The sequence below is a fragment of the Epinephelus fuscoguttatus genome, linkage group LG4, assembly GCF_011397635.1.
Source record: "Epinephelus fuscoguttatus linkage group LG4, E.fuscoguttatus.final_Chr_v1".
NCBI classification, from domain to species: Eukaryota; Metazoa; Chordata; class Actinopteri; order Perciformes; family Serranidae; genus Epinephelus; species Epinephelus fuscoguttatus.
In genome coordinates this window covers 17,923,570-17,935,623 of record NC_064755.1, presented here as the reverse complement: position 1 = coordinate 17,935,623, position 12,054 = coordinate 17,923,570, and the positions used below count along the sequence as shown (strand labels likewise).

The following is a 12,054-nucleotide window of genomic DNA, read 5'->3' as shown; positions in this document are numbered from 1 at the left end:
GGGTGTGTGTGTTTAGGTTGTGACATCGTATTAATATTCAGTCCAGAGTGGTGAGACAGAACAGAAGACAGACAGCAACGATGAAAGACTCACTGCAGCCTCGTCCTCCCTGCTGTCGCTGGTGTCCTCACTCTTGTGGTGGCCGGCTGAGGAGCGAGCGTCCCTCTTGCGGCTGGCGTCTGTGCCCTCCGTCTGTCTATCTCCATCTGGGCCAAGGTGAAAACATGCACACCGCTTAGAAAGCCACCAAGCACCATTATCATCATCGCTATTGTCATCATCATCCTCATTGTCATCATCCTCATCTCCATTTTCATCATCGTCGTTAATAGTATCATTGTCGCTCTCATCTCTATCATCTCTATAGCGTAATTACGATTATGAATATCTTCATTACCATCATCATAGTGGTCAACAATAATTTCGAGCTATCACTCATTTTCCTCCTACTGAGCCTCTCTAGTGTAATCAAACCCAGATAAAAGTTTCCAGAGTAAAAAGGAGATTAAGTGAAAAAAAAAATGTAATTGGAAAAGCGAAAAGAGACAAGAGAGAAGAATAAAAACCAGTCCGGAGGGGAAATGTGAAGAGGAGGGAGTGAAAATGGAGAAAAGAAGGAAGAGATCGAGAAATGGAGAGACATAAAGAATAGCTTTTCTCACTGCGAAGTGGAGCTGTTAGGATGCTGTCATGCCCCAGATGGATTATGGGAGTTTTGCTGCACAATGATGACAGTTGCCTTGGCCGGGAGAGAACAACCGGAATTTAAATCCACTCGTTACGAGTGCGTGCGTGTGCACGTGTGAGGTGTTTTCGTGTGTGTGTGTCCGTCACAGAGCATATGGTCAATATTCCATCTCTCCCGTGCTGCCAGCAAAAACACACGCACATACATACACATAGACACGCTGTCATGGCTGATCAAACCGGAGCACAATTCAATACAGAGCAGTAACAGGATATTCAGCACTTTATGAGAGCCTGGTTATTTGGAGTTACAAGGAGCAAATGGATACTCATAAGGTTTCCTATAAGGGTTTCTACCTCTACGAGGAGTTCATATAAAAAGGGAATCCATACTCTATTCACTCCAATTTCTTTTTATTTCTATTGCACAGCATTCGATCCCATTTGGCTGACATGGCTCACGAATGCACAACACTGCTGCAGCTCGGATTGGCTGCCATAAAAAGTGGCGCCTGTGCCATTGACTCCCCTATAAAAAGCAAAAAGGGAGGGGGCTGGGGTCTTTGTGGTGTCCCAAATGCATTATAGTGAAAGTGGTTCATTACTGTCTGCTGAGCGGGGGGTGGCTGTAGTGTACGCACATGCATACAGCCACATGCGCACACGCACACACACACACACACACACACACACACACACACACACACACACACACGGGGACGGATTGTGATTAAAAGACAGAATGGGGAGAACGGGTGGCTATAAAGCATAATGAGAGCTAATGGTTTTCCAATATGTCCCCTTAACAATGAGTCTGAGTGGGCTGAATTAGATGGGGGGTGGGGGGTGTCTGTGTGTGGCAGGGTTGGGCTGCGGCAAGATTGATGTGGTCAAGGAGAAGAGGAAAGACAGACAGGTTCCTGCTCACTCGCAGAGAGGAAACAGCAGAAAAACATACAATATAAAAATAAAAATGTAGCCACAGTGAAGTTTTTCCTGTGGTACAACTTGCTCTGCATCCCGCAAAAGTCTCAAGCAAACATAATCTGAGATGATCATTTGTTTTCCTCATTTGTTTGGATATCATCTTGCCTGTCTCCTTGCATTCCCTTTGCAATTGCACTGATTGCAAAACAACTGTAATAAAAATCTGCTTTGATCTGAAAAAAATCATCTCCTTTTGCTGAATAAATCAAACGGAAAAGAGAAAATTGCCATTTTCACAATGCATTCCCCTCTGAAGGGTACTTCGCATCCTTCTCTCTGATTTCGTAAGGGCATGTTGTATGTTTTCTGACTCTTGTCTCACTCAGGACGAAGTGCACTGGAAAGGTCACCCTGACTCAAAGAAAAGAAGGAACAAAAAAGCATAATACCAAGCTATGGAAGTCGAGAAAGCTTTCAGTGAATGCCATTCCCTTGTCAAACAAGGCCACTTGAACCAGAGGAACCGTGCTGTGAAGACCGTCGGTCCGCAGCCTCAACTCCTCATGGACAGTCTAAGTACGTCCTCCGGGGTCGATCAAAGCACCACCAGATCAAAGAGCAAACACCAAAGAGTAGCCGTGCTCAACTTCGTCTCACTTCAAGCCTGACTTTCCTGCCATTGTTGAGCCAAAAATAGCAGGACACTTCAACTTCCGAGTTTTGATCTTACTTTGTGACTTAAATCTCTCTTGTAGTTTTCAGTAGCAGCGCATATGTCTGAATTTTCAGGATGCTGTCGTACATAAATTTCATGAACACTACATCCACCTACATGCCACACACAACAAAGACCTAATCAAATGACATGATACTGCAATAATAATATAAAAATCATCTGAAATCAACTAACTGATGAATAAGTAGCAAATCCATTACTTTAGGCATTTAACTTTCGCTTCATTTTGCTGGCTATTTCTGTTCTTCCTCTGAGTAAACACTGCATGAGTCACTGCGTGAGTCAACTGGCAGCACATCTACCCTTAACCATTTATCTGAGGCTATTATGAGCAGGCAATGCTCCAGGGAGCCAGGTGAGGCTCCCCTTTGCCTCGCCTCATTTATGTAAGTGATCACCTTAAATATGAATGAGCACACAGAACACAGAAACCTCATATCAGTCCTACTTGGAAATGAACCTCCAAATAGAGACAGCAAACTGTGAAACCTCTGGTGGAAACAGCCCACTGTCCAAGATAACATCATTAAAATACATCACAATTATAAATAATAGGCGTATTCTTGTACCATGCTTTAATGACGTCCACCTTTACACACTCGATAATGTGATTGGAATGCATTGTATTTCATATGCAAGAGGAGTATTCAAGCAGTAGATGGTGAAACTGACAGCCAAATCCATCTGTGCTTTCTTTAATGCCCTCAATAAATAGAGAAAGATTAGCAGCATTACAGTTTGATAGGAAGAAACTACCTATGGAAACATCAGCCAGATGACACAAAGCAGTCAGCACAACATTTGGAGGCAAACTTCGACAAATAATTCACTTTCAAATCATTGCTCCTCTTCTTCAATTCCCTCAAGCATTGTCTTTTGAAGTCTGAGGAGAATAATGTTTGAACTTCCCTTTTGCTGAGAAAATAAGACTTCTTTAGCATTAAAGGTACAAAATGCATCTCCGCACCCTATGCAGAGCCGTCGGTAAACGGTCCTATGGAGAGAAGTGTAACGTGGAAACATTATATCATTATATTTGCATTTGAGTCATGAGTGCTCCATGCGCACAGTCCCTTTATATGGATAAATGTTTGAAAAATGGAAAAAAACGAACAGTCACTGCTAATTTATTCCTCTAATAAATTCTTAAACAATCCCAAAAGGAGAAGATAATGAGAACTGCAAAGTACTTGTGCTTTGTATGTTTGTGTGTGTGTGTGTGTGTGTGTGTGTGTGCGTGCGTGCGTGCGTGCGCACGCAAATGTTGAAATATTCTTCCCCAACATATTTCTTAGCCCTCCTTAACACGAAGAAGTATATGTATGTGTTTGAGTGTATAAGTGTGTGTGTCCTGACTAAATTTATGCACTCATGTGTCGACACATGATCTGGTGTACCATGTCAGATATAAAAATGTGTTACTGCAATTTAAATGAGTCATAAATAATGTCCCCTGCTGGCAGGAAGCAGAGTTGTGATGAATCAATCAAATGGCACTGTGGTGGTGAATCAACCAAACAAACTAGGGCCCTGCACAGGACTGTTTTCTAATCCCGCTCTTGCCTGCTCTTACTGCATTTCTGACCATCACCGCCCGCTCCTGCAATGTGTGTTATCTATTCTTGCCCATTCCTGCAGGGTGTGTGACAGCTCCTGCCCGCACCTACAAACATTTTGACCGTACACATAGATGGCGTCTTCTCGCATCCCGCAAGGAAAACGCATTAATTTAATGTTCACTTGTTGCCGTCTACATGCTTTATGTTTAATAATCTCTGGGACCCACACATTTTTCTGACCGTATGCTTTCACCGGTGGCAAAGATAAAACCGCCCAGTCCTGTGAGATTTGTGGTGGGTCTCGTTGGACCTTTGGGATCCCAATCCCAATGCAGTCCTCTTATACAAACCACGAGGTTGATCCTTTTATCCTTTGCTGGGACTGCTGTTCTCCAAGCTCACCAGCATGATTTTCTATCATTTACTCACCAACACAAAGTTAAAAAGGCCTGAAAGAACACACACAAACACACACATAGATCATGATGCACTGTGCAACAGCCAGGAGGCAAGGTAGGTCTGACGCCCTTGGCGAGCTACAGGGAGTCAGGAGTCAGTCCCAGTCCCTGGACTGTGACGGGACTTCCTCAAGCCTCCACGGAGGCTCTAATGAAGTAATGAAGAGCAGACTGGCAGGTTAATGGAAGCCAATCGACTACGAGCGCCGCCACCCGCAGGAGACCAAGCAGAATACTAATCATTCAGGAGCCTCCTCTCTTATGTTCTGCCTAATCTGTTCATGTCTCCCAGTCCTAAAACTACTGCACTATTTACTGTGCAGATAAGATGGCGGAGAGCAACTTCTATAACCTCCAGACAACAGAGGTAGAGGCCGTTTTTTAGAGTGTTAAGTCTGTGATAGGGTATATTAAAAAGCACAATAAACAGGAGTCCTATCCAAGGTTGATGTGGGTGTAATCTCTAGATAGAGACAAGGATCGGGGGGGAACTTTCTGCAGCTTCCTCTACTTTTGAGAAATGAGTAATAACTTCACCTTGTCTGGCTGCCCTTTTAAAACTAATGATATTCTAAACTCGTTTTATCTTTGAACACGACTGACAACAAGCACTGGGTTTCAGTGCAACGCGGTGCTCCACTGTATGTTAAGTGATAGACAGAATGGTGATACAGCGGAATGCTAATAGCAGAATCAAAGAAGTGAGCGCAGCAGGAGCTACAAGAGCGGTGACGAAGGGCAGTCAGGATAGAAAAGATGAGAAAATTGAATATTATAGAAGAGATAAATACATATGAAGTGGTTAAATAGGAAGGCTTTCGTTTGAAACTATGTGACAGAGTCCAGTCATAACAAATTAGATGATAATAATATGTTTCGGAGCCCTCAGGATCTGTTCCACGTTACAGCCCTCTGGCAAACAGGGGGACATAAAAGCACAGAGTCAAACACAGCCACTCACAGCGGTTACGGAACAACGCCAACGGTCATTATAACAATTCATTTGCCGGTGTTATCTCAAAAGTGGTTTCTACGTGGTCTCCTTTGAAAAGGCGCAGCCGAGCAGGCTCAGTCCTCGACAATAATAACGGACTAGCAAAAGAACACAGCAGGAGAAAACTGCGTCATAGTTACAGGTACAAAATTAAAATGTTCAAAAGAGTAGAAAAATCTATTCATTCTCATGGTTAACACTCAAAGTACAAATTTATAGGGCTGCAAGAACTGAATATTTTCATCATCGATTATGATTATGTTTTGAGTCTTTAAAATGTTTCACTATTTCACTGTATTTAGTGTCTATAACAAGTTCGCAGAGGCCAACGTGATGCTTGTTTGATCCAACTGACCTCCCAAAATGAAAACATAGGCTATTAAATCATATATAACAGAGTAAAGCTGAAAATTCTCACATTTTAGAGGCTTGAGAAATGAAATCTTGATTAAATATTTAAAAAAAGCTTGAAACATATCTTGGTTGCTTTCTAAGCACATTATTCATGTTAGAAAGCAAGTGAAAAAGGCTGTGTGGGTTAGACTGTTATGTTAACTGTTTATCCCTGCTTTTGTGTCCAGGATTTTTTGGGCGGGCCTGAAATCATGGCTCAGTGATGCATTAGAGCCATCCTTGAAATAACACCTCCCTCATTATACAAAAACTAAAGCTACATGCAACAAGCTCTCTTTGCTCTTTCAATAAACAATTCTCTTAAATGCCACAATAATAAAAACACAAGCAAAATAATGGCCACAAACATACCTTTCAGTTTTTTAGCACGAATCGGCTAAAAGATGCTAATGCTAATGTTAGCTGCTGGCTGCTAAAGAAGGCGTTGTCACTGCGAAGTGGCTCATTCTTCAGCTCAGGGAGTGGTTCTGCTTTGTGCCGCTGGGTTAGCTGCTGAACGCGAGTCTGCCACTGTGCGACAACACATTCTTTGGCTTGAGAGTGTGTGTGTGCTTTGTGCTACTTCCTTAGCTGCTAACAAGAGTTTGTCACTTCATAGTGGCTCGTTCTTCTGCACGCCCCAACATCTCAGAGCAGGAAACCAATTTTTATATTATTTTTTAATCATTCAAATTCATTTTTCTGTGGTGTGACGAACTTAAAACACATTTATTTTTGTTTTGCCCTGATTTTTTGGGAGTGATTGACTGTAAATATTATTATAGATTATTGTTCTTGTCAACTGGCTAATTGAATAATAATTTCAGTACTGCATTCTTATTTGAAATATTGTCATTTTGGCAAATGATCTAATATTTGACAAAAACAAACAAACAAGCAACTAAAGCAGTAGTAATGTATTCAAAATTCTGGAAAAGCTTCAATCCATGCTGACACAACAGCATGTTGCACTTGCAGCTGATTTTTTGGCAACTGTTTCAAACTAACCTGTCATTCAGTCTCATCTCAAAGATGTTTAATTGGAATGAGTCCAAGAAACTGGCAGGCGAATGGAGCTCACTGAGGCCATTGTCATGTCTGTAAGTATTTTAAAAATTATAAAGAAGGTAGTAGTGACACTATTCATGTTGGAGGTAGCCCTGTGAGAAAGGATTGCTGGTCAGCAACAATGCTTAAGTAGACTCTGGCATTCAAATGAAGGGTATCTGGTATCATGGGGCCTAATTTGTGCAAGAAAATACTCCCACACAGCTCCCACTAGCCTGTTTCTTTGACACGAGGCAGGGCCGATGGATGACTTCATACTGTTTACTTCAAATTTTCACCCAGCTGCCAGCATGCCATACTGAAAATCTAAATCAAGACTAGGTGAAGTATTTCCACTGTTTGGGCATTACAGTGTGTTGGTCATGTGACTGCTGTTGCTTCTGGCTGATCTTTTTTTTTCTTAGCTGACAAAAGTGTGACCTAGCATGGTCTTTTGCTGTTGCTGCCTTGAGGTTTGATGAACTTAATTCACACATGCCCTCCCACCAAGCACTGTTGTACTGAGCCGTTCCATACTTGTGGCCCTCCTGTGAGCCGCTTGCCCCTGACCTTCCTTGCTGCCAAAGTGTTTCAGCCTGCTGAAGTGCAGCCGACCGCACGTTTTCTTTTTCTTTGTCACACTTAAATCCCAGGAGGCCAGCTGTGATAGTGGAACAGCAACCTCTGGCACTGCAACAATAATACCTCAATCAAAGTTGCTTAGCTTACAGTATACAGTTGTTCTAATGTGCGGTTTAACAGCAAATGAACCTCTTGACCTTGTCGTGTCATACTGATTAGTTTTTTGGAGGAGTTAGCTGTTTGAATCAGTGAGCAAGTTTACCCAGTAAACTGGGTGATTGGGAATGATGAATAGGCACTGAAAAATGGGAGAATCGATAAGTAAGAATCAAACGTAGACGCATGAAAGAAAGGTTAGGAAAGAAGGGAGACAAAAGAGTCATAAGGAGAGTAGACAAGTGCACAGCAACAGCATGCAGTGTGTAAATTATTGACAAGGTTGATCTCCTCTACTCAGCGAGTACACTGTGACTCCATCTCAGTGACGTAGCCTGTACTTCCCTTGAGCTAGCACCAACAACACAAGAGAAAGTTAAACACACCCCTCGCCTCCTCTCCCTCCATCAGGGGGAACAAGATTAAAATTGCATGGGACGACGAAACAAGAGGCTTTTCAGAACACAAGAGTGGGATGGAGATGGGGGAGATTAAGCGAAAGGGGGACAGGGTGCAAGGGTTTAGAATGCAAGAGGGTACGGGGGAGGAGATTAAACTGGAAGTCAAGGGGGAGACTGAAACGCTGATGGAGACTGTAAGAGGAAGTCGAGTGGGATGCAAGGACAAGAGTCTGTGAGAGAGAAGTGAAGAAGAGGGTGTAACCTACTATTTGCCGGTCGCTCGCGTGTTCACTCATTCAACCACTCATTACTCAGTCAGCCATTAACTGATTGATTTAGTCACTCATTCCCTCTCTAACCCTATCTCCCTCGCTCTGCAATGCATTTCCGATACACTAGTATTTTTAACAAGCGCGGAGCTTATAAAGTTTTACAAGGCTCATGGCTTTTTGCTCTGCAATCAGGGAGGGCATCATAAGACATGGTTGACTTAAGGCAATGGAGGATGGCAAAGTGATGGGCCAGTATAGTTTCTTAATGACACTTTCCGACGCAACAGCCAAGCGTTTGTGCACACACATGCGCAGGGTGGCGTGGCAGGGGGCAGCACAAGTGCAGCAGGCTTCACTGGGGCTGCGCTGGCCAAATGGAGCTCGCTAATTATAGCAAATAAACTGCACTGATCTGTGCCATTAGCCAGTCAGTAATGAAGCAGAGTGGAGGGCTGCTGTGAAACTGATGAATAGGCCTGGCTCTGAGTACTGCACTCCCTGGCCTTTAGTTCAGCTCGAACAACACAGCCTTGTGAGGAAAGTGAGAATGCATTAAGACAAGAGGCATAACAAGACTTTGGAGATGAGATAAATAGAGACAAAGGGACTGTGACAGAGAGGGGCAATGGGAGACAGAGGAGGGAGGGAACTTAATGGGAGAAAAGAGCATGTAGTAGGAGAGAAAGTGTGCTTGTAGGCCTGTGGGTGTGTAGGGCAGAGAGGAAGAGGGATTGCAGAGATGCTTAATGTGCTGTAATATGGGTCAGGGGCAAAGAGGTCCCACTCTCTTCCTCTCCTCTACCCTTTCCTCTAAGCTCCGGTAATGTTTTGCACTCCGCTAATAGCTCACTAAAGCCGCCACTTAGGAAAATTCAAATAACAAAAAAACAAAATGCTTTGGATGGAGACAAACATAAAATCAGAGCCCTGAGGCCCAGTGCACTCAAAGATTAATAGACAGCCTGAGAGAAAATGGAATGACCTTATTGCAGACACACTCACAAGCACACACACACATATACACTAACACTTCGAGGGTATTGTTTTCAACCAAACCTAATGAATAGAATCAATTAAACATTTGCATTGCAGAGTAGACCAGTTTGGAAATTTACAACACTTGGGATCAGAGTGAGGTGTGCGGCATTCAGAGTGAAAGGCAAGGTGCTCGTGTTCATAACATCTGCAGTGGTATGTGTACAAATATAAAAGAAAATCTTTGGCCTTCCATTTATGCATATTTATCCCTACTTAGCATCGTGTGTAAATGCGGAGGCTGCCATTAGGTAGTCAATAGATTACATCCACAATCAAAAAAGGCTGTGAAAAGCCAGGAAGTGCGTACTGCTTATCTCGAGACCATCTGGGCTCCGATGAGGTTTATATCCCACTTGCTCTCTACTTGAAACTTAAACACACATATTATCTGCTCTTGAGGGTTTTTACACTCATCTCTTTGGCAGCTGAGCACGACCTAGGAGGTGATAGCCTGGAGCTGTGTAAGTCTAAAAGATGGCAAGGAATGTGCATGATATATCTACAGAAAATCACCAGATATACTGTGCAGTAATGTTAAGGGTTGGTGCCAGCCTACTAATGTCAGTACTACCGAGTAACTCAAGTTGAATCAATCGGTGCCAAATTTCAGTCCCTAAGGATGCATCGGGTTGAGAAAGCCAGGGTCAGAGAGCACCCTAAAGCCGGGAACTCACCTCCTGAACTCTGTGGTTGGCTTCGCAGCAAAGACAACAGAGTTCTGCACAGCCACCAGGTTCGGAAAGGAGGCGGAAGTACAGTGAAGCGCCCTAAAGCCAGAGCCAAAACTATAACTGCCGTGTCTCTAGTTTTGGCGTCTGGTCTATTTTCTTTTTTATTTTATTTTAGAAATTGCCTCTTATCACTGCTGTTTGTGATTGCGTTTTTCAAATTGCATACTCATTCCACATATTGTCAGCTGTGTCTAACCAGAGAGCAAAAGAGACAAACACACACAGACAGAGACTTAACTCCTTGTGTGATAAGAAAAGAGCAGAGGAGCAGAATGGTTGTTGACTGCAGCTTCATAAATTACATTTTGTTAAAGAAAGAGCAAAGTACTGAAAGGTACCAGCGACGGTCCCAGTATCAGTTCAAATATGAACGGTGCCCAACCCTTGCATTGTTAGCCTTCTCTGGTGGTACATACTGACAATTCTCCATCATTGATAAATCTTGCTTTTTATCCTCGACTGAGTGTGGGATAGATCTTTTTAGGGGCTAGTAAGCTGGTAATTCAGGTCATATTGGCAAACAGTAAAAAAAAAAAAAATAATAAAAAAAATAATAAAAAATAGCTGATATATTTCTGTCAATCTCCCCTCTAGTTGGTATTTGGCCATAGGCTGCGGAGCAAAACAGTCTGATCCCTCTGCGACCTGCCAGCCCACTCGCCCTGCTGCTCACCTCTAAATGGCTGTCTGCCTCTCCCCATCTCCTCCTGCTGCTTAGTGCCCGAGGCCTCTGTGAACTCCACTGGCTGTCTAGAGGCCTGTAAGGTCTGCTTTGGCCCTACTCTGGGTTGCCATGGAGACGAGAGTGCAAAAAGGGAAACATTTCCATCATGGTCAGTGACACAAGATATCAAAAAACGAGACACCGAGTGAAGCTGCAGAGCCAAAGAGTGAGATAGACACGAGGAAGATGGAGAGATGAACGACTTTATGCGTGTTTAAGACACACACGCCGACAGACACACACACACACACGCACACTGCTGTTTGTGCTTTACAACAAATGCAAATCACATAAACTCCCTTTAGATGTCTTGTATGTGCATTAGTGCATATTCTATTCTATTCATATTCTCTAAAAGTGTCCAGAGTTCTCAGTCTCCTGGGTGTTAATTATGCCCCGATGAGCAAGTGTACAGAGATTCATACTGTACACACACACACACACACACACACACACCAATAAGTAACCCTCACAGTTGCCGGTGACACCCAGAGGCAGCTGCTCCAATCACAGTGGAGGAGATAAGGAGGCTACTCTGAGCCGCTGCAGAGCCACAGCTGTCATAGCTGATGTGTCACTGGGGAAGGAATTAGAGTGAGCATGCAGGGGTTGCACGCTTGCTGATCTCCCTTGCTCATTAGCATACATTTGTAAACAAAGAAACAAAAGGGCCTTGGTGCTAGGCTAACGCGCTGTCACGATGTTAGCAAGAGTCGGAGCCAACCGGAGCATCTAAATGAGGTGAGAGCGCTGGAGGAGACCTTTCCGCGATAATTCATCCATCTTCTGCGCTCCTGACAGCCGAGCCGCTGCGCAGGGAGACAATGAGAGAGGAGCCTGCACCAGGCCTGCATCCAAAAAAACTTACACTAGACAAACTTGAGAGTTGAGGCCGCGGCTTTCGAGTCTCGTGGCACCCGGCTATGTGAGCCAGAAATAAAATAAAAGTGACAGAGCAAAGCAACTTTTCTTGTGGGAGCAACAAGAGGAAGAGACACAAAGGTGTCAGAAGAAGGAAAGAGAGGTGGAGGAAAATGGAGAGTTTAGGTATGCCTCGCTAAAAGACGGAGACAAATTGTATTTCAGAAACCGCAGAACACTTGAGACAGGACTGACCCCTAAATAACCTCACTCTGTTTACCATCTCTCTCTCTCTTCCCTTTTGTCTCCCTCACAAACACTCTCCTCCATTTTCTTTTCTTCTGGCTTTCCTGGCTGTCTCGCTTGCACTTGCTCTTCCTACACATCTTTCACCTTCTCTTCTTCTTCTCATCCCTTCTCTTCCTCTCAATCACCCTCTGCAGCCATCTGATGCATCAGCAGCGATTAATACCTGCATATTGTTTCCG

General features: G+C 43.7%; 1 protein-coding gene across 1 annotated transcript in view; it reads right to left on the bottom strand.

The window, feature by feature from the left end:
- The window catches only part of b4galnt4a (beta-1,4-N-acetyl-galactosaminyl transferase 4a), a 186,707-nt gene that overhangs the window by 129,002 nt on the left and 45,651 nt on the right, over nt 1-12,054 (bottom strand). Inside the window, exon 2 of the mRNA XM_049574774.1 lies at nt 94-206. Coding sequence (XP_049430731.1) covers nt 94-206 — 113 coding nt within the window. The remainder of the gene's footprint in view (nt 1-93; nt 207-12,054) is intronic.